At 40.5% G+C, this 27,477-nt stretch overlaps 1 protein-coding gene across 7 annotated transcripts in view; it reads left to right on the top strand.

Annotated features, from left to right (window-relative positions):
* The first annotated feature begins 15,610 nt into the window (after positions 1 to 15,610).
* LOC121312830 (single-stranded DNA-binding protein 2) overlaps positions 15,611 to 27,477 on the top strand; it is a 117,128-nt gene continuing 105,261 nt past the window's right edge. For 2 of the 7 annotated variants that reach the window (XM_041244700.1, XM_041244662.1), the window contains exon 1: positions 15,611 to 15,830. In XM_041244700.1, coding sequence (XP_041100634.1) covers positions 15,775 to 15,830 — 56 coding nt within the window. In that variant the 5' untranslated portion in view covers positions 15,611 to 15,774. The remainder of the gene's footprint in view (positions 15,831 to 27,477) is intronic. The other 5 variants (XM_041244672.1, XM_041244682.1, XM_041244644.1 and 2 more) reach the window with 5 other exon arrangements.

Below are 27,477 nucleotides of genomic sequence, written 5' to 3'. Positions count from 1 at the left end.
GATAGAAAAAAGAAAATAATGAAGATTACCAATTCAGTAGAACATGGAAGGACGGCAGGTAGCGTGCCTGCATACCACTCAAAAGCCTTTTTAATATCCACTGCTGAAAATGTGCTGTCCAGTTGAGCCTGCCAAGTGTTGCTGTTTTTAAAGAATAACGTTTGACTTTCATAATGTTGCTTGTGCATGCTTTTTTCATTATGAACAAATGCAAAGCAATTGTTACACCAGGTGACTTTTTCTGGCACCATTTCAAGCAATTATCACATGTCCAACTTGTTTAGATGTTGTCTCTTGAACTATTCACAAGGTGAAATTACTTAAAAATGTCACCTGAAGAAAGCTGCTTCATAAGTTGACAGAAAAAAAAGTTTTCCCTTGAGTTGGTATTTCATGGGCTTTACCAGTAATGTAAATACTACCACTCAGACACTGGAGGACAACAACTCTCAACTATGTCCTATGATGACTTTGCATTAAGTTTGTTAGTTATGTTGTTAATGTTTCCTAAAAAAAAAAACATATTTATTTAGATTGAAGGGTATTGAACATGTATACATAACAAAACGTGAGAGCATGTGAACATGAGAGCATGTGAACGTGAGAGCATGAGAACATGAGAGGATGAGAACATGAAAACGTGAGAGCGTGAGAACGTGAGAGCATGAGAACGTGAGAGCATGTGAACATGAGAACGTGAGAGCATGTGAACATGAGAACGTGAGAGCATGAGAACGTGAGAACATGAGAGTGAGAACATGAGAACGTGAGAGCGTGAGAACATGAGAACGTGAGAGCGTGAGAACATGAGAACGTGAGAGCGTGAGAACATGAGAACGTGAGAGCGTGAGAACATGAGAACGTGAGAGCGTGAGAACATGAGAACATGAGAGCGTGAGAACATGTGAACATGAGAACGTGAGAACGTGAGAGCGTGAGAGCATGAGAAGATGAGAGCATTTACAAACAAGAGGAGGCCATTCTGCCCATCAGCACTTATCTGCTTCCTAGCAGCTGAATGATCACAACACTTTGTCCAGTTGGGGTCACTCTGTTTAAAGAAATGTGTCCTATCCTCTTAAGTCTGTCTCCACTTCATTTCCAATGGTCCTCTGGTCCCGGTTTCAGTGCTGCACCTAAAGGTTCTGGAGTAGAATAGACTGAAAGAGCCTCAGGTGAGACTTCACTGCTATACGCATTCCTACTGAAAGAGCTCTGGTGAGACTTCACTACTATACGCATTCCTGTGTAAATGGATTGAAAGAGCCCAGATTAGACCTCACTGCTATACGCATTCCTGTGTAAATGGATTGAAAGAGCCCAGGTGAGACCTCACTGTTATACACATTCCTATTGAAAGAGCCCAGGTGAGTCTTCACTACTAAAAGCATTCCTGTGTAAATGGATTGAAAGAGCCCAGGTGAGACTTCATTGCTATACGCATTTCTATTGAAAGAGCCCAGGTGAGACTTCACTACTAAAAGCATTCCTGTGTAAATGGATTGAAAGAGCCCAGGTGAGACTTCACTGCTATACGCATTCCTATTGAAAGAGCCCAGGTGAGACTTCACTGCTATACACATTCCTATTGAAAGAGCCCAGGTGAGACTTCACTGCTATAAGCATTCCTGTGTAAATGGATTGAAAGAGCCCAGATGAGACCTTACTGCTATACACATTCCTGTGTAAATGGATTGAAAGAGCCCAGGTGAGACCTATCTGCTATATGCATTCCTATTGAAAAAGCCCAGGTGAGACTTCACTGCTATACGCATTCCTATTGAAAGAGCTCAGGTGAGACTTCACTGCTATACGCATTCTTGTGTAAATGGATTGAAAGAGCCCAGGTGAGACCTCACTGTTATACACATTCCTATTGAAAGAGCCCAGGTGAGTCTTCACTACTAAAAGCATTCCTGTGTAAATGGATTGAAAGAGCCCAGATGAGACCTCATTGCTATACACATTCCTGTGTAACTGGATTGAAATAGCCTCAGGTGAGACCTCACTGCTATACACATTCCTATTGAAAGAGCCCAGATGAGACCTCACTGCTATACACATTCCTGTGTAAATGGATTGAAAGAGTCCAGATGAGACATCACTGTTATACACATTCCTGTGTAAATGGATTGAAAGAGCCCAGGTGAGACCTCATTGCTATAGGCATTCCTGAGTAAATGGATTGAAAGAGCCCAGCTGAGACCTCACAGCTATACCCGTCTCCAATGCTGACCCTTTGATTTGTTGGAATGACACCCTGTTCTTGGTCCTACCAGGTTGAATAAAGAACTACACTCACAGTATCACATAAAAAGCTTTTAATAGAACTAGATTCATAACATTTTATATCCATTTACTTTTATATTTATGAATGTACAAAAGTCTGAGTTGTTTATTTGTGGTTTGGCAATTTTATTGTCTGCGTTTTGTTTATCAGCATTCCAAAAAAGTTCCCTGTGTAATTAGAATTATTTGAAACATAAATATATTATACCCTCCTTTCTAAACTCCTCCTGCCTATGTAACAGACAGTGTTGTGTGATGCACTGAGTACAGATCCTGATCCCTGTTGGTGAGATAAGATGAGGTTAAAAGCTCAAAAACCACAAATGCAGATGAGCCCTTTTGTACCTTCAATCATGACTCTTTGGTTAACTAATGCAACCGCTTCTCCAATCTGCGACTGCCATGCAGTTTCCCTTCCGGGTCGATGATTTAGTGTATCCTAGCTCTGCCTTTCTAGGTGACCAACTTCCTTCTAACCCTGGGAATGAATCGTCTGGCAATCCAGTCCAGGGCACTCTGTTCCATTTACACTGCGCCCTCACAGGTCGGGAGAGAGATATATCACCAAGAATCATTCCGTCTCTGTCACACAACCACAGTATGAAAAGTTATAAACTCTGCTCGAGACAATACGTTATGCACATGAATCTTAATGCCAGTATTTAGACTTTCTGCGTTTAATGAAATGTATAGTAGACTAAATGTAAGAAAACTCACCCATTATATATTTAATGTTTGCACAGACTTTTTTTTTCATTTTAATTATCTTCTATAGCTTTTAAGTTGCTGGCACTAAAACAATTATTCTTTACATATTAGTTCCAAGGGCCTAATCCCAGAGTGAAGCAGTGTTTTTTTTATTATAATGGGGTAACATAAGAGCTATTAGTTTATGAACTTCACAGTTAACTTGATCACGTGACCACCCAAAAAACAGCATATAACTTGCAGCTCTACATCACTTGATGTGCGTTCCTAGCACCAATGGTTTTTCCTGTGACTGACGTTTTTTCAGTGTCGACTGAATTCCTTGTATGGCTTGATATGAACTGGAAGTGTAGCCTTGAAGTTTCTGCAAGGCGTGACCAATATATTTTCTTCACTAATACCTTGAAATAAAATCATAAAAAATATCAAATTCACCACAACATGTGTGTTTCATATATGCAAGAGACCTACAAAGCCATGGCAATGCATGTTGGGCAAGGTTTACTGGAATCGTTGGGTTATGTATTTTAATTAAATGTAATATTTACAGAACAGGAAATCATATGAATTGAACATTATAATAGATTCCTCAGAATCCACAACTATCCGATTCCTAGGATAACATTGAAATTACGACACCACTATCCTCTCAGCAGCTATTAGAAAGTACCAAACAGCAAAAAAAAAAAAAAAAAAAAAAAAAAAAAAAAAAAAAAAAAAAAAAAAAAAAAAAAGACAGCTGCGATCGTGCTAGCTTTAAATAACTAGACAGCGCTCCCCCTTTACAATACTGTAGCCAGGAACCACAGGTAAGAGCCTTATAACAAGAATAAGTGCCATATCACCTTATAACCTGTCTGTGGCAGGCTGACGAGTGGATAAAGGCCCAGAGACAGACTGCAGTTCAAAAAAATAACTATTTTATTATAAATAAACACAAAAATAAAATGGCACAAGGGCCAAAACAAAGCAATTTAAACACAAAAAGAAAGACAAAAAAATAAAACTTACAAAAATAACAATTTCCAGGCTGAGCAATGCCTTCACTGGATTCAAACTTCCCAAACAACTAAAAAACCAACCTGCTTCCTCAGCTCCCTCCTCCTTAATGGGAAGCAGAGGCCTCCTTTTATGTCAGGTGGCTGGGTGCTGATTGATCGTTAATTAAACTAATCATCTAATCAACCCCAGCCACCTGAATGCAATGAACCCAGGGAGGTAGGGGAATTTAACCCCATCCCTGCCAATTTCTAAAGAGCAGAGCTGTGCTCTGCCACACTGTCCTTCTGTAGAAATGGCATTGTGGCAAGGTGAGGAAAAGGATAAGCCACAGCTGGATTTTTAAAGAGCATTTTACAGCACTGCGGAATAACCCTAGGTTGTATCAATCACATTTTCTTGGTTATCCCTGTATTACCCCTAAACATAGAGGCTGGATTCCACAGTGCTGTAAAATACTTCAAACAATCAGGCTGTGGCTTGTACCTTTGTGGGATGGGTTGGCTAAATCAACCCCTGAGCTCTACAAATGTTGTCATTTTACAGCAAATGTGATAAAGATTATTTTCAGTGCAAGCCAACTATCACTAGTTGTTATCTTATTTTCTGATTGAGGTATCATCAATATTACTGTAGCTCACATTATCAAAAACAATGTTCTGCTTGATCAATGAAGCAAAACTTAACACGATCATGTACAGTGACAGCATGAAACCTTGCTTCGAACCCCAATCTAAAGTGTTGGAGAGACAACGTGTTTCAATGTGCAGTGTCTTGTGTGTGCTGGCTGTGCATTAACAGTTTTATGTCCTGAAACCTCGGCGTGATGTCACTCCTGCCCTGTTCATAGTCATTAGCTCTTACTTTGCAGTGGCGGGTCACGTCTCTGTGTGTCCAGGAGCTGCAGAGAAAATACTTCATAAAACAAAACAAAAAAAAGCTTATAAGTTCATAGTAACCGTTTTCTTTTCTGTGTGCCTGTTTTTTTTTTATTTTTTAAACTTAATATGTTGGGCTATATATATATATATATATCTATATATATATATTAGATACTCAGGTATTTTCTGAATGATCCTGTGCCATAGTTAGCTGGGTAGTTTTCTGAATGAGTCTGTGCAATAGTTAGTGGTATAATTAGGGTACTCAAGGTACCAAGAGTGAAAGAGAGAAAGAGATAAAGGGAGTTCTCTCAATAGACGCTCTAGAAAAGTATCTCATTATCATAAAGATCCCCAAAAACAAACACTTATTAGTGAGCACAAATTGGATGTTGAAATGGGCAGACTCAGAGCACAGTGGAGACCCAGAAAGGAGTGTCTCTGTACCCAGAACCACAGTGGAGAGATTGAGACTGAGACCCACTTCATCCTCCACTGTGTGAGATATAGAGAGCTGAAAGAGCTGAGCGATACTCCCTCAGGCTTGCAGATAGAATAGATGGCTTTCTGCTCCAGAGCCAAGAGGAGCAATTGCAAGAGAGGTGTAATAATAGCTCTAGAATTTGTAGCAGCCTGCCACAGGGCCAGAGGCACACAGTAGATGAGCCCAACACACAAATATCATTGTGTTCATTTCATATCTGTTCTTTTGTGTTCTCTAATGCATTGCATCTTTGGCAATATTTGTGCAACTTGTCATGCTATATATATATATATATATATATATATATATATATATATATATATATATATATATATATATAGAGAGAGAGAGAGAGAGAGAGAGAGAGAGAGAGAGAGAGAGAGAGAGAAAGAGAGCGAGAGAGAGATCCAGGGAAGGTTGTGCATTTCTTTATACATCAGACCTTATCTGTTCAAAGCTTTGTAGCAAGTTGTTTTTAGAAGATCATGAAATAGAGAATTCAATGCTAACTTTGCTTCAGTAGACGGCAGATGTGATCAATACAGACACCCAAAAGACTAGCCCTGTCCTCCAAGGAGGAGTAGCTTGCTGCCATCTGCCCTCGAGCTCCTGGGTGTGAAGAGGGTCGGAGGATGTCCACTTCAGTTCTCCTGAGCTGTGTGAGGAGACAATGGAGCTATATACTTGGGACACTAAATATAACGATATGCTGAAAACAAGTACAGAGTTGAAAAAGGAAAGTATTGTAGGTCCTGAATACTACTGTATATAATAAACTAGCAATGCAATAAATCATTATTAAACACCAATATAGACATGTAGATTGTCCTAAAAATATGCAGCTATAATAAAAATCTGAATGAAGTAGGCTACTATATAATAAAGTGAATCCAACAGAGGTTTGTCATATTGGAATATGATTGAACATATAAACTCTCAAGGACTGAAGGCAAGGGGACACTGTTACAACAGTCACAAATTTGATCAATTCATATTTATCATGGCATTGATAGCCACCTACCATAGTGTGTTGCAATTGTCGAAAGAGATGTGGGTGTCACGGGACAGCTGTTGTAGCCAGCTATGTCACTTAGTGGTTGTGGGCACCAGGACCCAATAGAACTGTACTAACCAAAACTTTACTCTGCACAGGTTCGTTTGTTATTGTGACAGTAGGATGCAGACCAGAGACCAGCCTACCCAGGGACAGACAACATAAGCACTTAAAATTAAAGTTAACAAGTTTTATTTTTATAATATGTAAAATAAGTATTTAAAACCAGATAATCACCACCCACATTATAGCTAGGGTGGAAAAGTAACAAACAAAATATACCCACTCCTTTGTTAGAGTGCAAATTAGCAAAGAAAAAAAATACAGCAAGATAAAAAAAAGGGAAGTCGAAGAAAACTGTTGGGGCCACACCCACTTGCTGCCGGACTGGATAGTTATCTTTCCAGGACTGGGGGAGGGGGGCGGAGAGTTTGCATCAGTGTACTGCGACAGACTGGACTGGTCCTGCGTGGCTCTCTCTAATAGTACTCTATGGAGGCAAAAAGAAAAATGCTAATAAATAGTTTAAAAACACAAACCATGGTTGCTTGCCATGGCTTTCCTTCCTCTAATACAAGATTAAAATGTATTGCTACTATTAATATTTATTACAAGACACCAAAACAGCACTGGCGAAATCACTACTAAAATCACATTAGCTTTAGTTATTTGTTGGAGCTCCTTACTATCTCAAACATGACAAAATAGGGATTTAAAAAAAGGGATAGACGAAATACACTAAAATAATACAAGTGCTCGGGGTAAAAACTGGATAATGAAACTAAAAGGCTTTTAGACAGCCAGATAAATACTTCACAATAAAAAAACACAGATCACTTCCCTGAACTCTGTGTTTGTCAGGCTCTTGTTGATGCTACCCTGTAATTGCTTCTGCCCTTTCAGACCCAGTTCCAAGCCGCTCACATCTCGTCCCATGGTTACTTACAGTTTTGTTTTCATCTTTCCTCTCTCCCACAGTTCTCTGCCTCCCTGTTCTTTTTTCCAGCTCACCCTTATCAGTGTGTCGTGTCTCATCTTGTCTCGTCTCGTCTCGTCTCGTCTTGTCTGCTTTCGCTGTCCCGCTCCTCCTGCCGCTCTCTTTTTCCTGTCTAAATAAAGGAACGTTCCACCCCTATTGCCCTGCTAACCTGTCATCAGCTGCGTGACACATCTGATAAAGGCGCTCCGTGTGGAGAGCAGGATGCACCCTATAGCCTGGGCGTCACTGGTTCGAGTCCAGGCTATTCCATTGCCGATCGTGGACAGGAGTTGCCAGGGGGGCGGCGCACCATTGGTTGAGCATTAATTGATTATGTGTGTTCTGTATGACTTTCTATTGCTTTTCTGCTTATATTGTTTTAAATATAACAGTAATGATTGCTTCTGAAAAGCCTCCTCAAAGCTGATAGTGGGGAGGTGAGATAGGGGCGTATATTAGTGTTCACAAGACGCACACTGCTTCTCATCTGGGTTTCTAGTGCAAAGCTCATCACTTATGAGTATCTCCACCTCACTTCCCCACAATTAGCCTTGAGGAGAAAGACAGAAATATCAGTACAAGGAGAGGTGTTGATGACTTCTGTGTGTTTATTCCAGGCAGATATGTGTTGTTCAGAATGAGTGTGTCTGTTGAGCCGTAATTGTTTCTAGAAGGAGTTATGTAAGACAAATTAAGCTAATGAACAATATCTCCTGACCTGAGGGTCTTGCAAAATTATACAAAGTTTATTTGAATTCAGCACCAGATATGGTGCTCAGCTGAATTCTCTGATTTGAACTGAGTTTTTTTTTTTTTTAACAAACTTATGCAGATGCATCTGTTTGGATTCCTTCTACAGTTGATTAATGACCCAGGGTACCATGCTTGAATAATAAATAAGCAATTGCAATTACATTGAAAAAGATATTGCACTGGGGTAGGCACTGCACAGGAGAAGTAATGAATGTGTTTTACATAGTAGTGTTTGACAGGCTACAGTTTAAAGGAACGCTAACCAGTGGTTTAAAATTTTATGAATTCTTTCTTAATTTTTAACATTACAACTGGTCCATGTTTTATTATGTTGAGAATCTTTTCATACTGTGTTTGTTTTGTTAACTCAGCATGTGCAAATATCTTAACGACAATGCAATAGCTGTGCCCTGGTGCTTGTTCTATGTTCACATGTCCTGAGTGCAGCTAGCCCATTGGAGTGAGTTTGAATTACAAAACAGTATATGAAGCCACTTTTCAGCTGATGCTAAAAGGGAGGCGATGATAGTGCTAGTGCTGTTTTTTTAACCCTTGGTTCGGACTCCTTTAACTGGCGAAATTAATTGTGTGTCAAGGGAATGGGAATTGCTATACCAGCAACAGACAGGAAAGGGAGTGATCCTAATGCCTTATAAAGATATTTCTCCCTCTCTCTCTCTCTCTCTCTCTCTCTCTCTCTCTCTCTCTCTCTCTCTCTCTCTCTCTCTCTCTCTCTCTCTCTCTCTCTCTCTCTCTCTCTCGCTCTCTTTCTCCCTTGACAGGATGAGGAACCCCCCATCTCTCCAGCTCCCTGGTGTTTAGCCGCCTAATAATTATAAATAAACAGATTAGACGCACAACAAAATACAGCACTCTCGGTTATACTTTCTCGGTCTGTTCACTTGAAACCAAAACAAAGGAACAGATTGCATCGTCACGTCCCCTGAAATACCCTTAGTCACGCCCCCTGTGATAGCTAGTTCAATCATATATCCTCCAATCCATGACTGACACATAGCTCTACTTAAAACTCGACCCTGGTAGCCCCTCTGCCGTGGTCCGGCTCTCTGCCTACATTCAAGACATCGAGGCCTGGATGTCTGCCAGTTTTTAACAACTGAACACTAACAAATCTGAACTGTAGGATCTAAAACCCAACTTAAGAATATCAATATAGCTGCCCTGAACCTTGGAAACTGTCTGCTGCTGCTTTCCCCTACAGTAGGAAGCCTTGGTGTACTTCTTGACAGCGACCTCTCCATTGATTCTCACATCTTCTCAGTGGTCAAATCTTCCTTCTACCATCTTCGAAACATCTTCAAAGTCCAGCAGTACCTTTCCCCCTACCTTGCATGATGCTTCTACTGTCGCTCTCTTTAAATCAACTCTCAAGATCCACCTGTTCTCTTTTGCTTTCCATGCTCCTTAAGCCTGATAACTGCTATTAGCTGCTGTTACTATTTCATGTATTATGTTACTATCATGTATTATGCACTTTCCACTGTATTTAGGGTACCATTTCATGTATTATGGAGTTTCCACTGTTTTTTGGTTTTTTACTGTATATCATGTATTATGCATTTTTCTGTATTTAAAGTATTATGGATTTTCTTGTATTTACTGCATCTTGTAAAGCACTTTGTGATGGTGTTCCACTAAGAAAGAAACTTTATAAAATAAAGATTGATTGATTGATTGGGGCAATGACTTCTGGCATTGTGACTCCGCCCTCTTCCTGGATGGCCGCCTTGAGACTGACCCCAGAATGAACTGCCAAACCATCCAGTCCGGGGCACACTGTTCCTGTTATACCGAGCCCTCACAGGTCAGCAGGGAGGATGTTGACTCGAATTCATTCGCTCTCTGTCACATGGCCAGAATACCATTTTCTCAATTTTGCCAGAATTCTACCTTTACTCCAGTGTGAATCTGCAGCCTCTTTTTGAATAGAAACGTGCAGTGGTACTTGTTATAATGCCCTCACTATACAAATCCCACCTTGCTCAGGCTTGCTCAGAGACACCTCAAAAGATAATATATGCTGGAGAGTTTTAAAGCATGACAACTATCCAGGAGTTTTGAAGATTCATATGGTAAATGATGACGAAGAACACATGTTATGGGATAATAAACAGATTACAAGTTTAATGTTATTCAAATTCTGAGAGCATAAAGATTTCCTTTAATCTTGTGGTGCCATGCTATGAGAGTTCAATGTACCTGTCAGAAAGGTTCTTACACAATAAGAGAAACAGTGCCCACGAGGATATCTAAATTGCTCAACATTTCCAGCTGAATGTTAAAGTTAACTTGAGGGTCAGATATCTCTAATATGTTAAAGCATGTTACACTATGTCTTTCATGGAATATTAACATCGTAAAGCAAAATTGGCACAGACTGGTAATCCGCCACAGTACCATAGCATGATCTGTACCACAGTGGTAATTAGCTGTAGTTGCATTTCAGAATTGTTGCATGCACTGTGTACAGTCTTTCCACGTGGTTGTCGATTTGATGTGGATTAGTATGTGACTGCAACCGGGACAATCATGCATTTATGCTTGTTGAAGCAGTAGATCAACTTTAGAAAACAAATTGAATTTTTTTTTTTGCTATATATTGTTTTTGGTTTTTTTGCGCACAATCACGTGTACGTGTTCATGTGTACTTCCTCGGAAGCAAAAATGGTAGAAGTTGATATGAAAAACTGAAGACTCGCCACTAGAAGTTGAAATGCAGACTGAAAGGAGTCCTTTTTGAATGTCAGCAAACCCTAATTAAACCAGGCTGGCTGACTGAAACAACATCATCTCTCCAATTGAATCCGATAGAACAAGTCACCTCATGCCCATCAGTGGAAGTGTGGACCGAGTGGGAAACACAGGTACTGAAACTGGAGCACAGCGCAGGGTTTGCACTTTTATTCACTATTTAAACAAAAGCACAAACAAACAAAAGTCGCCTCCCGAGGTGGTGAAGTTTCCTGATATTGAAATGAGATGTGGCAGCTTCGTGATACAGATGAAAATGTCTGTGGAAAAAGAACACTGCAGAACATTGAGATGACATTGAACTTTCTCTCACCCCCTCCTTCTGAGTTCCTGGGATTGTTTTGCATACATGGCAAACTGAATCATGTGTTTTTTCTATATTATAATGTAATATAAAGTCACTAATTGTGTCATTCTTTCTCCCTGCAGTGTTTGAACATTGCTGTCAGGCGTGCAGCAAGGAGACAGTCCATTAAAATACAGCATGCTCACCAACCGATGAACTGGTATAGCCACTCCACCAGCCTGTCTGCTAGATTGCTTGGTTAACAGTAGCATGGTTTGAATCTCCCCTCTAACTGCCTCACTGTTTACCAGTGCTGCACTCTGCTGAAGTGTACCATGGTAAAAGCATAGCTCAATGACATAGAATAACATGGCAAAGCACAAATAAGCATAGAACATTTCAGGCAAAAATGGTAAAGCATGGTTAAAAAATATATTGTGAAAAAGCAAGTTAAATGAATAATAAAAGCATGAGAAAATGATCAGAAACTGCAAAATTTCAATATAAAATCACCATGGTAAACAAAAAAAGCACTAGAAGGGTGCCCACTGCCATGAATTTAATATTTATTCATTGAGCCACTTGTTCTGTTACCACTGTACAGGGCCATGGCAAAATCCATGTGAGTAATGTGGTCAGGTTAAATTGGTGAATTGATTGCCAGTTTACATCTGTATAAAAGAACACCACGAGATCAGTTCTGGGGAGAGTGCAGTTGTTTATGAGTGCTTTAATATTTTGTTGTATATGCCCTGGGCTGGGCATCTTCATTCTATTACATTTGCTAATGTTTTTTTTAGTTTTCTTGTCTATAAAAGTAAAGGCGCACTCTCACAGGGGTTGCATCCTGGCTGTGTGAATGGGCTCTCATGGGTTAGGAAGGCAAAGTCAGCTGGCACTGAGTCACCTTGCCACACCACAGTGACCCTTGACCAGCTCCAGTGTGAACCTGCAAAGCTAGGATTTGTCTTGCAGGGGTTGATAGGTCGCCAGCACCTGCTTTCGAGCTCCTGGGTGTAAAGAGATTGGCTTGGCTGTGGAATCGGAGGTTGCCCGCTGATCATCAGTTCTCCTGGCTGTTGTGGGGTGTTGCTACTGTGAGGGAACAGAATTGGACAATGTGTCATATTAAATGTGTCTTTAAAAAAAACCTATTTATTGCATTGCGAGTGCTTCCTGCCATGCTTGACCATCGGCTACCCCACCACAGGACCACAGTTCTGTCTCAGGTAGGAGGCTGACCCCGAGATGCTGCAGGAGATAGGTTAACACAGTTAAACAAACATTACATTACACAAGTACATGAATGGGACTCATTGTTACTCAGCCATCCCACACTTTGACACCCCATTGCTTTGTACAGTAATCAAGTCTTTGTCATTGCATAGCCAGCAATGTCTTGTTCCTGGTTTTGTTTTGAATTCAGCACGGAATTAAGCGGTTGTTGTTTTGCTTGGCAGCCTGCAGTAACCAGAACAGCTCCCCTTCTTCATTCTGCTATTTCAGACCCAACTGAAGCGACCCATTTGATCTCCTTAGCTTACACAAATTCTCTTTTATTCCATGTTGGCCTGATAAAAGCAGATCAAATCATATTCTAGTTAAATGAGAGCAGAGTGCAAAGACACTAACTGTATTATCCAGTGCCACCTCTGCTAAAAACTTGACTTATTCCCCCTATCTTTTTAACATTTGTTATTGACTTCATTTTTCAAAAAATATGTTTCACTTTCTTTTGATCACATTATCCGTGTTTTAAAATCTGGCAGTGTTTGGAGGCAGTCTGTCCGACAGCTTGTCTGTTGTATTCTGTTGTTATCTACAGAACATTTATTTTTATTTGTCTAGGAACCCCTTGTCAAATTTGGATGAAACTTGCTACAGATTTTCTTTTACAAGCTATTGAGTGTAACATAGTCTCTCGTTGTTTGCCTCTCCATACATATCTAGAGAAGCGCCTGTTAAATTATGATGAAATGTGATCTGGTCATATTTTATTCATTCTATTGACAGTATCAAAATCTGGGGTTATACGAAGGCATCTGTTCATCTGTAGAGTATGTCAGGCTTACATGTTTACAGATACACACTGTGAACATGCTCCAGATCATGCTGAGCTACTGTTTCATGTTAGTGGTAATTTCATATTCACAGCAGTGGCGAGGGATGAATGTCACTGACTTATAATATAGGATTATAGGACGGCGAACATCTGATTGGCTGAAAGATCCTACGCAGTCTATAATGTTCTTATAATGTGGTATCTTATAACGTGAAGACAGTTACAGTGCAATGCATGGCCCCAGGAGCAAAGAGACAGGAAAAACTTACACAAGAGCAGTGGAAAGTTAAACAGTGGAGGATCTGCTACCAATTTATTTTTTATTTGCATCCGAAGCGCTTATGATATGTCTGAAATCATTAGTATACGTGGGAGTATTTTGTATTATCCATATCAGTACACTTTAAATAATCTTACCTGAGGCAGCTCTCAGACTGTCAGCCCTATGATATATTTTGAATTGCATGAGGGATTATGATGCTCATGAAGGAGCTTGGCTTGGCAGTACTGGAGAGTCCAGTGTTCTTTTTATCTACAGTGTTATGGATCGCTAAAGCAGTGGTGATGTCAGCTTCCCTATACTGCCTCTAGCCAGCCCTGGAGACAGCACCCCCTAGGCTGCTGGTTGAGTTCTTTAGTCTTCATGCCATTCCAAGTGTGCTCATCTGCTTGCTGGAGTGATGAGGACTTCTGGGACTGTCTGCAGAGGGATAACATGAAAACCCCCCTCCCCCTCTCCTTCATTTGTGAAAGAAACTCAGTTATCCAGAGCAGGACCAATCAAGGAGCTTATTTTTTTTTCCTGATATCACTATGTGTACAAATCACGTTCAATGGTGAAGGCCAGGTCCAGTAATTAAAATGTAAGTCAGTGGTCTATGGTGCTGACGTCACCTCCATGTTCTCAGACCAGTTGCCACAGGGACGATTCTAAACATTATAATTGCAGCACAGTTGTTTTTTTTTAAATACGGGCAAGATTCACGTGGGTCTGAAGGAAAAGAACTGCATCATTTGGGGAGGGGTGCTATTTAAAAAAAAAACTGTTAAAAATCTGGTTAAAATCAATGGCTCCTGCAAATTCCAGCAGCTGCTGGTGAGCTGGTGCACTGGTGACGAGCAAAGAATGGGAAATCAGAACAGATCTTTCCAGTCAGGAGTATAAAATGCCAGATAAGGCCTCCAGCAAATACATTCCATTAGGACAAAATTGGATAAATAGTTGACTTTAGAACTTCTCCCTTGCGTATTAGCAACCACAATAGAAAACCTTTAAGACAGCACTTTATTCAGTAACAACTTTTAGCCATTGCAGCTTACAGGAACATAAGGAAAGTTATGAACAACCTATCAGTGCTCCTCAAAGATTGCTAGCAGCTACTGTAGTAGATCTCAAAACTTTGCAATGTGGGGTCCCCAATGATTCAGACTCAATAACATGGCTGGGTAACCCATCCCACACTCTCCCCACTCTCTGTGGAAGGAAGTGCATCCTTCCCTCTGGGCTATGTCTGTCTCTGCTTCATTTCCAACTGTGTCCTCTGGGAGTGTTTTTTTGTCAGCTCCTTTTTTCATGTTTTAAAGCTTTCCATCAAGCCCCTAATTCGTCTTTGTTCTTAGCTGTATAGATTCAGTTCCCTCAGCCTCTCTTCAGAGCCCATTCCTTTGGGCCCTGGGATTAGTCTTCATTGCACTCTCTTCAAGGTCATCTGCATTCACCTGAGAATAATGAGATACAATGTACTTCTTTTCACAGGCCACCTACAACTGAGGCAACACCTAGCATGACTTAAGATGCTATGCATTTGGAGTCTTTTTAATTTGATTGTATCTTAAAAATCCAGGTAACTCACTTTTAAAAAGGTTCTAACTTCATGTGACTTCAACACAGAGGTCAAGGGAAATCATGTTTTAGTTCCCTCATATTTGCACAGGAACTCTGTCAAATGTACGCCTATATGCTTCCAGCAAATTCAAGTTCAGAAGAAGGACAAGCCCCTTTACCTTGAAACTATCTGAGGAGCTTCCAGTCCATGTTTTCATTCTGACTGCTATGCTAGTCTGTGTCTGTGGAGGGTGTCTGGGCCTTTAAAAGGAACAGCCAGTTGTTTAGACTCCTTCTGGAGCGGTTTCTAACTCCCCTTCGCGCTGGGGGAGGTGAGGGGAGAGGGAGGAGGGAGACCAGAGTGGAGGAGACAGAAAAGAGAGAGAGAGTGTGTGTGTGTGTGTGTGTGTGTGTGTGTGTGTGTGTGTGTGTGTGTGTTCGTTCGGAGGGGGGAGCGATCGCAGCCGGCGCGGGCTCCCAAACACCACACAGCATACAGCCACAGCAGGAGGAGGAGTAAGATATCTGTCCGTCAAGGCGGTTACCACATTGAAGGGGCGGTCTTGGAATTCTCAGCACCCAATAGGAAGCGACGCTCCGGGTGTCGCTATGGTGACGGGGTTGTGCCCGGGGAGGCTGTGATGGGTTGACAGGTGCGTGACAATCGGAGCTCTCTGCAAGCATGTACGCCAAAGGCAAGAGTAACAGCGTACCGTCCGACAACCAGGCCAGGGAAAAGTAAGTTTATTTTATGCAAAAACAAGTAATGAAATGAATGAACGGCATGCACAGTGGGGCGAATAGACGGGAGGCTGCAGCGAGCAAATGTGGGGCTGATCGGGGCTGGGGGGTTGGTTGTCTTTGAAAAGTTGTTATTGTCAGTAGTCCGTGGTTGGCAATAGTGTAACTTTGTAAATACCTGCTACTACTGCAACCACTGCTTGGGATGCAGTGGCAGCCGGAGCGGCAACTAAATGACACGCACGGGAGTCGCTGTGCTGGTGTCGCGTGTGTTTTATTAACAAACTGGTGCTTCTGTTTTAAATGACCAGTGAGAATTTCAAGGGCAGTCAGGGAATATGTGTAGTTCGGAGGGGTGCACATTGCGGCGCAAAGACTGTGTGTTTTTGGTACTGAAGCTGGGTGATGGTGGATAACTTTCTTTCTGTAGAAGAACTAAACAAGGCTACTCCGTGCGCGATATATTTGATAATTAAAAAATGAAGATATATATTTTGGCAGTGGGTGTTTGTGGGTCCGGGGGTCGAACGAAACAACGCATTTCCTGCAATTTGTATAGAAGCTTAATACACAGAGTAATTTAAATGTGTGAATTCAACGAACATCGGTATGGTGTGTGATAATAAAGTCGGTCGTGTTTTGTAGAGTACGGTCAATATTTCGCTATTCTTGACATTTGCATGATACCCGAACCTTGCAAAGTTTGAACACAGAAGGGATGCTAAAGAGAAGTGAATCATGTTCAGTTGGGAGCTAGCTTTCTGTCTGACGCTTACAGAATTGCTCCAGTCACTGACGGGACGGTTTCAGTGTAACTAAATCTATATGTAACCTTAATTACCACGGATAACGACATGTCAAGTTGAGAGGGAAGTGAGAGTACTTGTGTAACGCTGAATGGTATAACCAAGGTAAACGCTGTGTTGACTGTACTTTCATAATACTCAGGTTCAACCGCATCCTTTCTTACTTTGATCCTGTAGTGTGTTTTATTGCACCGGAGACCAATTTACTGTCGTGCTGTGTGGCTACTGAAAGCTGACAGAGGTCTCTCATTTTCTCTTGGTAAGAGTAGTATTGAATGAAAATACTCGTCGATATGCAGCACTCGCTTATGTGTAAATGGGCTGTCCCGCCTCACATGAAGTTCACATGCAAATGGTATTCCTGTATCATGTCATATTAAAAGATATGTTATAAGTTATAACTTGTTTTAGTTACATATTTGCATGATAATTTTGCAGATTTAACATGCTTTCCATACTGTGCATTAGTTTTCCATGGTTTTTCTTGTTTTGTAATATGCTTCCATACCTCTGCAATGTACAATACCTACAGTACCCATGCTTTACCGTGTTTTCACTATCATTTATTACACCTTGCTGTGCTTTTACTTTGGGAGACTTATAAAGAGCAAGCTAGCAGGTCAAACAGAATTTGATTTGAGGTGTTTGCTTGGCATAGGCACCTAACTTTCTTTTAAAGCGGGGGAGGCAAATTGAAGTACTACAGTAACTGCCGAGCGTAGCGACGCAAATTTATATAAATATATAGACACACACACACACAAGTATGCATCAGTTGCGGCTAGTTGCCAAAAAAAAAAAAAACTAGAGGCAGAAAAAAGGCCAGGGCTTGGGGCTCCCATTAAGCCCTCAGCAACAGTAGAATCGTATTATTGTGTTCTGACTGACAACACTTTTCATATAATTTATTTATTTGTTTATTTATTTTTCTGACAGACGCCTTTGTCCAAGGTGACTTACAGGTGGTACAGAGCAGTACTGTACAGGGTTACAATGCAAGATTAATATTTAAATGCAGTATAGTTTACAGTAAGTGCAAATAATACTACTAAAATAAAATATGAACTAGGATGCAACAAGTTAGGATTACAACAAGTTCTATCAACAATTTATTAATAGTGCAAGGATAGTGCATCAGCTGAGGATCCAGTAAGGTGTTGCTGAGGGCAGGCAAGTCCAGTGCAGAGTAGGAGGGGTAGATCAAGAGAACTACAGGTGCAGTCTAAACAGGGTTTACCCCAATTTGGCTCCTAAACGCATTTTCTGCCCTAGCCAACAGAGGCTAGCCAGACGCTGGCATGTTATTGTGCCTGCCATGTTTCACTGGCTCACACACGGCGGGCAACTATTCAGCACCACGTGGACTGTGAAAACCATCATAGCAAAAAGAGGGCTGCAGATAGGGGTCTGCTGGGAAACGAAAAGGTAAAAAAACAAACACAGACTTCACCTCTTTAAGAAGACGACTGAGATCTCTGTGACAGCCGTCATTTCGCTACAATGGAACTTGTGGATGCATTTCGAAGTGTTAAGTTTCTGTTGGAAAAACATGATCACCCAAAGCTGAGAGAATTCATTCAACAGAATGTATTAAATGGCGGTTACTTGCCATGCGGAAATAAGCAATGATAGGACTACCTTTCAGAGGGTTTTGCTATATATTTTGAGGAGATGAAGTTTCTAATTCATGTGAGTCTTTTGCAATTATTTCTGATGAGTTCACGCTGTACTGCATGTTCTGTTTGGTTTTATTTCAGGCCGAAGATGTACATGCAGGAAAGTTAATTTCAGTGCTTGCCGACTGCGTTTACTTGGATGCTGTAAACTACGCTACAGTTTCTCAAGCGATAATCAAAACCGTTTCAAAATCCGGTGCAGACTTTAACAAAATATCTGCTTTTATAAGCAACAATGCAAGTTACTTGACAAAATCTTCAAATCTGTTCTCCAAGGTCTAACGCCAAATGCTGTCCATATTACATGTAATGCACATATAATTTCTTTTGTCAGTGAGCTGTGGAGATGTGAGATTCGTAAAGTTGATAAACTAGTCAACTACATTAAAAAAAATGTTTAAACACTGCCCCAGCCGCAAACTCCAATACAGGCAAAACATTGCAAACGCAACTGAAATGAATGAAACTGGGGAACGGACAATTGCACTTCTGCCAGATCCAGTAATTACTCCAGTGGAATTCCTGGTTCAGGCTGTACAGTGCCCTGCAGCTCACCTGAAGTACTACTCAGGGTTCGTCTCAGAAGAGCTCACAATGACACCGAAACGCAGGTTTTAACAGACCCTTCAACCCTTCTAAACGATGTTCAGCTGAGTGAGGAAGTTCAGTTTGTTGCCAAGAATGCCTTGGCGCTGTCTGACAGTCGACATGTCTGAGCATCGACCGGCAATCCCAACAAACTGAGCGGACGCTGAGAGAGCTGTGCCTGAACATCGACCGGCAACCCCAACAAACTGAGCGGACGCAGAGAGAGCTGTGCCTGAACATCGACCTGCAACCCCAACAAACTGAGCGGACGCAGAGAGAGCTGTGCCTGAGCATCGACCTGCAACCCCAACAAACTGAGCGGACGCAGAGAGAGCTGTGCCTGAACATCGACCTGCAACCCCAACAAACTGAGCGGACGCAGAGAGAGCTGTGCCTGAAGCATCGACCGGCAACCCCAACAAACTGAGCGGACGCAGAGAGAGCTGTGCCTGAACATCGACCTGCAACCCCAACAAACTGAGCGGACGCAGAGAGAGCTGTGCCTGAGCATCGACCTGCAACCCCAACAAACTGAGCGGACGCAGAGAGAGCTGTGCCTGAGCATCGACCTGCAACCCCAACAAACTGAGCGGACGCAGAGAGAGCTGTGCCTGAGCATCGACCGGACGCAACCCCAACAAACTGAGCGGACGCAGAGAGAGCTGTGCCTGAGCATCGACCGGCAACCCCAACAAACTGAGCGGACGCAGAGAGAGCTGTGCCTGAGCATCGACCTGCAACCCCAACAAACTGAGCGGACGCAGAGAGAGCTGTGCCTGAGCGGACATCGACCTGCAACCCCATCAAACTGAGCGGACGCAGAGAGAGCTGTGCCTGAGCATCGACCTGCAACCCCAACAAACTGAGCGGACGCAGAGAGAGCTGTGCCTGAACATCGACCAGTGTTTTCGTCGCAGAGACGGGTAATGAAGAAAGACACAGCTGCAGGATGCTCCACGCTCGCATGCAACAGCTCACCAGCAAGTAGAGTTGTTGTTAATGTCAGGGCTTTACATGTTTATATTTTGATGTTTTTAAACACATATTCATGCTTTATTACAGCACCGTGAAATTTAAGATTTAAATGTCTGAAACCATGAAATTCTATTTTTTTAAAGCGCTATAACCGTGAAATTGACCAAAATGTACCGTGAATTAGGTAGGGCCCTAATTGTAATGCTACACAATAATATGCATTTGAATTATTTTTCACTTTGAAATTGAGGGGCATTGCCTCCCTTGCTCCTAAGAACCCAAGCAAACCTTGCTGTTTAAATTGTGAAATTACAGTTTTAGTGATTTGTAAACCCACAACATTGGGCAGGTATTTCAGCATAACATGTTCACTATGTACTTACTGAACATGTGTTAATATGTTTAAATGCAGGTAGCACCAAATGCCACAACCAGTACCAATGGCATCTCTGCACAATGCTATACATGGAATTCTACGTGCAGCTTTTTAAAGGGAAGTGCTAAAGAGCCTCAAAGAACACCCAAGTACTGTTCTTAATGGCAAATATTCTCTAAGGTCGGTATAAATAGCAGTTCAAAATAGTGCCATGTCAGAAGCATTGGTTTACTGTAAAATAAATAATTGAGGCAAATGCAAAGGCATTTTTTAGCAGACTAAAACCCTTTCCCATATACATTTAGCAGAATAAACTTATTTGCAGAAAGGAGCAGTTAAAATAGTTTTGTTCCTCTGATAAATTGTCTTTGCCTTTGAAATAGGGTCCATTGAATTAGAGGGCCCATAATAAAAATAAGATTGCTTAGTAATGTAATTGCTGCAGCTGCAGCCAAGTCATTCTTGCTAGTTTTTAAAAATATTTATATGTTTTTTACTTTAAATATCGGGGCACTTTCTTTAGATTACATTATTTTCTATCTTGAACGGGAAGGTTAATATGTAAGCAAAAAGACTTTAATTTCCTAATGATTTCAGATACATGCCTTTAAAATAACGCTAGCTGTGAAAGAAGGGCTGCGATCTTGCTGGGTTTTTTTTTTTTTATACACAAATAAGCTTTATTTACACAAATAAAACGTCTTAAACGATGCAAGCAAATTCCTGCACTGTGTAGCACGCAAGCTTCAATATGAAAGCTGAACTTTCATTTCTATATAGAACAACAACAAGTTTTTATTTATTGATTGATTTATTTATTTTGCCTACTTCAGTAAAGTATAAACAGGTTATCAAACAGTTCTGTTGTTTTGAAATAGCACTGCATCAGATTATTACAACTGCTTGGCACATGCCTCCTCTGCGCTATGGGTTAGGTGCCTGTGTTGGTTGGCACTGGCAGCTGCTTCCATAACCAAGACTACAAATCACTGATGTTTGGGGAACATTCTTATAAGCAATGACATTCTGGTGAACGGGTTCTGCTGAAGAACTAGACGTGATATTTGTAGAGTAGTTTCATATCCCTATAGACTGGTTATTTCAAATCTGTGTTGCCCATGGCAGCCCCACTCTCTCATGACGTTAACTGGAATGCCAATTGGAAACAGGTAACCAGTGCCCCAGCTTGCTGGAACAGGAAGTACAGCTTTAGTTTGCAAAATAATGCCTTTGCCAGTTTTAAGACAGATAACACCTTGCTTTTATTGTGGTTGGAATATTTTTTTGCATGTGTTCAAGTGTCTGTATTCATTACACATTTCTGTGCGAGAGACTAATAATTAGATTTTGACCAGAAGTTCAAAGAACTGGCAGACTAAAAGATTGTAACTGGGTTTGGTTACAACACTACACAAACTGTTTTACAAGAGGTGCATTCTGAAGAACGGGATATGTTTTTAAATTTCATAACCCCTGAAGTGTTTAAGGTAAAAATGACAGCGCAAATAGAGAATTCATATTCAGTCCTAAGAAACGTGTCTTTCAAAACTAGCAACCTTGTTTACGGTATATATTGCCCAAAATGTAAAATAATTTAACTATGTAGGAGAGACCGGTACAGCATTATATAAAAGAATACAGAATCATCTGTCAAAAAGTATGTTAACCAGAGGTTCAACAATTTAGGAGATTAAGCATAAAAAAAACAGCAGGAAAAGAACTAACAACACAAGAAACAGGATCTCCAAAGTGGCATGGGATTGGAATACTGCGTTGATGATCAGTCTGTCTTTTGTTTTGCTATTTTTATTCTCTTTACCAAACAACTGCTTCAGTGGTTTCCATTTTCCCCTCTGCATTCAGGAGTTTGTGGGTTTGGTCTCTGATGAAGCAGTTAAGATGAACAGTAGCTGGCAGAGAGCAGTTCTAGTTAATAACTATGACTGAGTGAATAAGCTGAAATAGAAATGCAATTATATGTGAGACATTTCAATAAGAACTCAAGGTTCATAGTCGTTTTGTTTTTGTTTTTTAATTTAAATGTATATATTGTTATTAATGTGTGTGTGTATGTGGCCCTGTAATCCATTGGCTTGGACTGCACAGTGCATACTGCACTGTGAAACTATCGATGTAAATAAGTGATGGAAATCATGTGGTAACAGTGATTTATCATGCACATATTCAGCTCGTTATCAGAGCAAAATGTAATTATCGTACAGTACTAGTATGGACCATACAAGAAGCACATGGCTTTTACCTTCTAATGATGGAGACAAGACCCCACCAGCGGGAGTATCCATTACAAATGCAGCAGGCAGTACTGCCAGATTCCTGCCGTCTGTATGTAGCACCCCCTGCTGGATGGGGGTAGGGGAGCACGTCAGTCATGCAGCAGGAACTACTGCTCTTCTGTACAATGCTTATCGGTGTGTGCTGCTCAAGTCATTCAAGTCAGCCACGCACTGTGTGTGTTGACAGATCAGTCAGAAATATCCTGTTTGTCTCATCCTACTGAGGACAGTCGCTAACCCCCTTTCAGTAAGAAAAGTGCCCTTTTGCAGTGCTGTGGAAACACTGTGGATCTGCTACCGGCAATGCCAGTCCAACGGGTGTTATAGAGTCTGGTTGTCAACTTGGAGAACTATGTGCTGTAGTGCAATCACACAATACATAGCGCTGCAGCACAGGTCTGATGCGCTGTGCCTAATGGCAAGACTTATCCTTATAGATAAGGAGATTCTTGGTGTTAATTTTCAATGTTGACTGAATGGCAGACTCAAAAGTATTCAAATAAGGTTGTGACTTTGTATAATTCATTTGTAATATTTATTGATAGTTTCGTTTTCGATGAGTGCATGGTCTGATTTCACAAGTGGATGTTTTAATCGTTAAATGGTTGCAGAATATTGTTTAAATTAAAATAATAAAATGTGAGGATTCAACAATTTATTCGAGATGTTGGGCTTACTTTTTTGTTTCCGTTCACTTCTAATGGACAAAAGCTATCACTTCGCTGTCTTTTACTGGGATTTTAACTTTTGTACCAAACTAAAATACAAATCTGAATTATTCAGATGTCCAATCAGTTAATAATAAAGCATACATGTCCCCTGTGATGTACTGTCTTATTGAACACCCTGTCTGTCCATGGCAGCGGGCATGCCCTTCCAAGTACTAGCTCTCAACACGTAACTTTAAAAGGTTCCTATTAAAACAAGAACTGGGCAATACACAGATTATTTCCCTAAAGTCTTTTATCACTCCATTAAAAGGCTTGAAAAGAAACGATATTTCTGTTTTCAGGAGGGAAGGGAATCCACGGACTGGTGTTATGAAGGCGCAGAACACTCTGCCTTAATTAAATCTATATGTGTTGTGTGTGTTTGTTTAGAGACCTTCGGCGCATATCCCTTTGTGCAAGTCCCTAACTAGTAGAAAGGATTGCAGATTTTTTTTCTATGTTGACCTAATTTGGGAATTGAAATCTTCTTTATCTAGGGTCATCAGTAGGGAGCCATCAGTCTTGCCATCATAGAGATAATAAAAAATAAAAATATATGAACACAATTCAGATCTTTATTTAACATCACGTAATCCAAGAAACAAAAAAATTATATCGCAGTAGCCTACTGGAAGCTGGAGTATTTCATGTTAGGCTTCGAAATGCCACGTTTTGTCAGTTTTTCGTTAAGTAAATAGAAAACTACAAAGCCCTGTTTAATTTATTATGTTAATGTAACATTATTCAGCGGGTTTCATTCAACTTTATGAAGCAACATTATTTAATTCTATAGGGTGATGCAAAGCTTTTGGTCACATCTGTAGATGTGTAAAATAGGATCTTTTGTACCAATAGTTATGAGAACCAGACATCAAATAGTGTACGTGAGGTTCCAGTTTTGCCTGTAAAAACAATAAATAAAATAAATGGCTCCTATTTCTAACAACAAAATGCTGTTGAGCAGTATTGCGTGCACCTCGCTAGGTTAGGAAATGTTGATCGACCTTTTCTCATTAATATGCAAGTGGCATCATCCTCATGGTAGAACAAGGTTAAGCATGCATAACGAAATAGCTTAGTGCTGCTGTATAATTGTATGTATGCCTCAGATTTTTGGGAATATAAATAACATGGGTTTCCATTTTAATCCCAGTGCCACGCTACAAAGCAGTCCTCTCTGTTCCTGGGGTTGGGCATTGTAAAATGCTGGACAGTAAAAGGGTTTAACAGCCCCTTGGCATAGGTGTGGAACATCAGAGATATCTTAAAATCCATTGGATTTAGATTCAGTTTGTGACATTTTCTGTTTCTTTCATCACATCCTGGTGACTTTTTTTAAAATGCAGACACTCTACCCCTGTGCCTGTAACCTCTACCGCTAACCTTTGAGTACATGTGGTGCACGGAAGTGTAACCAAGCAGCCTTCCTGCCCCAGGTGGGTGTAAAAAATACCTAATGTGTTCAGCAGTATTGCATGTTGTTTTAAAATGGCATTTAGTAAATATATAATTTGAAACGGCTAGTTTAGAAACTACTGTATCGGCTGCATTCCATTTAAAACCCCCTTTCTTCCCAGACTGTGTCCTTTTACTGAAACCTAATGCAATAAACATCAGGCTGTTTGACATGGTAAATGTAGCCTTTATCAAAATGAATGATTGTTTCAGAAGCTAGTTGACTGGCAGCAAAAGGTCTGTGAAGACAGCTAGAAACATGACCGTCACTAATAAGAATGGATTTGTGTACCTCTTAGGGCTGCAGTGAAGGGTACATTATGACCTTTGACGGTTCGGAAAACGTTACCGAAGGAAGTTTCAAACCTTCGATGGTACTCCTTCACATAATTTACTGGTGATGTCACCATAGCTACTTGTTTATATTTGATTGAAAATCCTATTATTTTATGGGTAATCTAGAAATGGAATAAAACCATTCACATGTAGTTTAAATATACTTTATATAGAACAGTAATCATGTTTTTATAATTTAAATAAAAATAAAAATAAATTTTGTTTATTTACACGTAATTGAAGATGTGTGCGATACATACAGTAAGCTTGCATTGAACAACTTCAGAGGACTGAGGCAAAACAAAGCTTTATTTAACAGTCACCATTCCAAGCAGGTTATCAGTCACATCTTAGTACTACTAAAAATATTAATACTAATAATAATAATATAAACTTACACTTGTCAAGTGACCACAGAGATTGGTTATGCCTCCATGATACGAGTCGCTTGCACAGTTTGCATTCAACCTTTTTTTTTTGATCGTATTTACTGGGCATTTAACAAAAAAATCCCAAGCAGCACAGGGTTTCGAGACATTTCTTTCAATAATACAGCTTATGCTATACAGCGCTTTGCTGTCGAGATGGAGAATGAAGAAATTAAAGGTTTGCTTCTGGATAACACAAGCTGGGAGGGGGGGGGGGGGGGGGGTGGGGGGTGGTGGTGCTCAGTTTTCAAATTAAAATTATTAGTGTTATCATATATTTTGTATGTTTCAAACATATTCTACCATAGCACTTCTCTTACACTGTCTTGTACACTAGATATTAAGTACATATTTTACTGAAGCACTACAACCTCTACAGGTACTGCCCCAGTGCTTTGGATTAAATACTATAGAGTTGCTACATGTAACGATGTGGTAGCGGATTTTATTAACAACTTTTGTTTACGTAATATGCATTATACAAATCAAAAGATTGAATTTTGCATGCGAGTTACATTTAATGTGTGATTTATAGTATTCATATATTGTCAAACAGTTTCTGTTAACAGGGGAAAAAAAACCCAGTGTGTCAGTGGCGTCTGACGAATCTTTGAAGGTTTAAAGCAATCTTAGAATCCCTGGCAAGTGAATGAGCCTTTGAACCTTGGAACACAGCCCTAGAACCTCTAGACTACGTCTTAAAAAGCACAGGCAGTCGCATGAGTCAGTGATCTAGCTGGTTCTTATTCCTCGTCCTCATTAAGTAAACAGTGTTTTAGAAATAATGTTCTTGGTTTTTAATGAAAAATAAATAAATCCACAACTAATAAAGTCAGTTGTAGTCGAGTACTACAGTATCTTAAATGCGCTGAATGACTGTAAAAGTGAGCTGACCACCTAATTTTCAACAACAGATCGGAACAAAAGCACTTTTCCTGATTACTAGCTGTAATGGATTAAAATACAACACGAGAGGATAAAGCTTGACGGCATAATTTATTACACTTGCTGTTGGCTCTGGAGCGGGTATCTGTTGTGATAAAATGGTTAACATCCTGACTGTTCTTTTACAAGCGCCGAGGGTTCTGTTAAATTGCTGACAGAAAGCCATTCAGTTCTGCCTCAACCACATCCACAACATTATTACACTTTGCTACATTGCTAAAAACAATCAGAAAAATATTACTGAAGCATGGTAGAAGAACCATCTTGCAGTGTAGGTGTGATGACCAGTGTTTTAAAATCTTTTGTCTTGCCTATAATTGTTTCCCGCTGGTATACAGTGAAAGCTGAGGTTCGAATGCTCCCACATACATGCAACGATCTGAAGTTTCTACTCATGTTACTGATGACTCTAATCTTTAACTGAGCTACAGCATAGAAAGTCATTTCGTACCAGGAAGGGTCACTAACTTTTACTTCTAGCGTATAATTGCAAATATTCATGGTCTTGGCCATGTCTGTTTTTGCGCGAGTTACTTATTCCCTATAAAACGTCTCGTACTTTGAGTTCGGCAAATAATGGTCTCTTGATAATTCCAAGAACTCGATTAAAAACCTGAGGGTGCCAGAGCTGTCAGCGTTCCAGCTCCTTCACATTGTATCCGGAATGCTGAGTCTGTCAGTGTTTGTAAATCTAAGCTCAAGACAGTTTTGAACTATTTTGTAATGTGTTATGGGATGCTTTCACTTGAAGGACATTATACAAATGAAATTGGTATGGTATTGATTGTTGGGGGGGAGTCTTACTCTAGGGGCCCATTGTTAAACCAGTTGTCTTATAATTTACTGGTGTCGTGATAGTATATCGAAGCAGATGTACTACTCAGTGCAATGCTGATGTGCATAAAGTAGACCATAACAACGCTCAATTAAAAGTCGATAAACTTTGAAAAACTGTAAAGAGTCAGACATTAAATAGTTGAAAACATAACAGGAGATGCAAATATGTGGCATTCAAATGCCCACTGTTGCGGTACTATGAATCCAGCAGATTTCTT

Source organism: Polyodon spathula, chromosome 1 (genome assembly GCF_017654505.1).
Source record: "Polyodon spathula isolate WHYD16114869_AA chromosome 1, ASM1765450v1, whole genome shotgun sequence".
Classification (NCBI taxonomy): domain Eukaryota; kingdom Metazoa; phylum Chordata; class Actinopteri; order Acipenseriformes; family Polyodontidae; genus Polyodon; species Polyodon spathula.
Note: the sequence above shows the minus strand (reverse complement) of the source record. Positions and strands in the feature narration are given on the sequence as shown.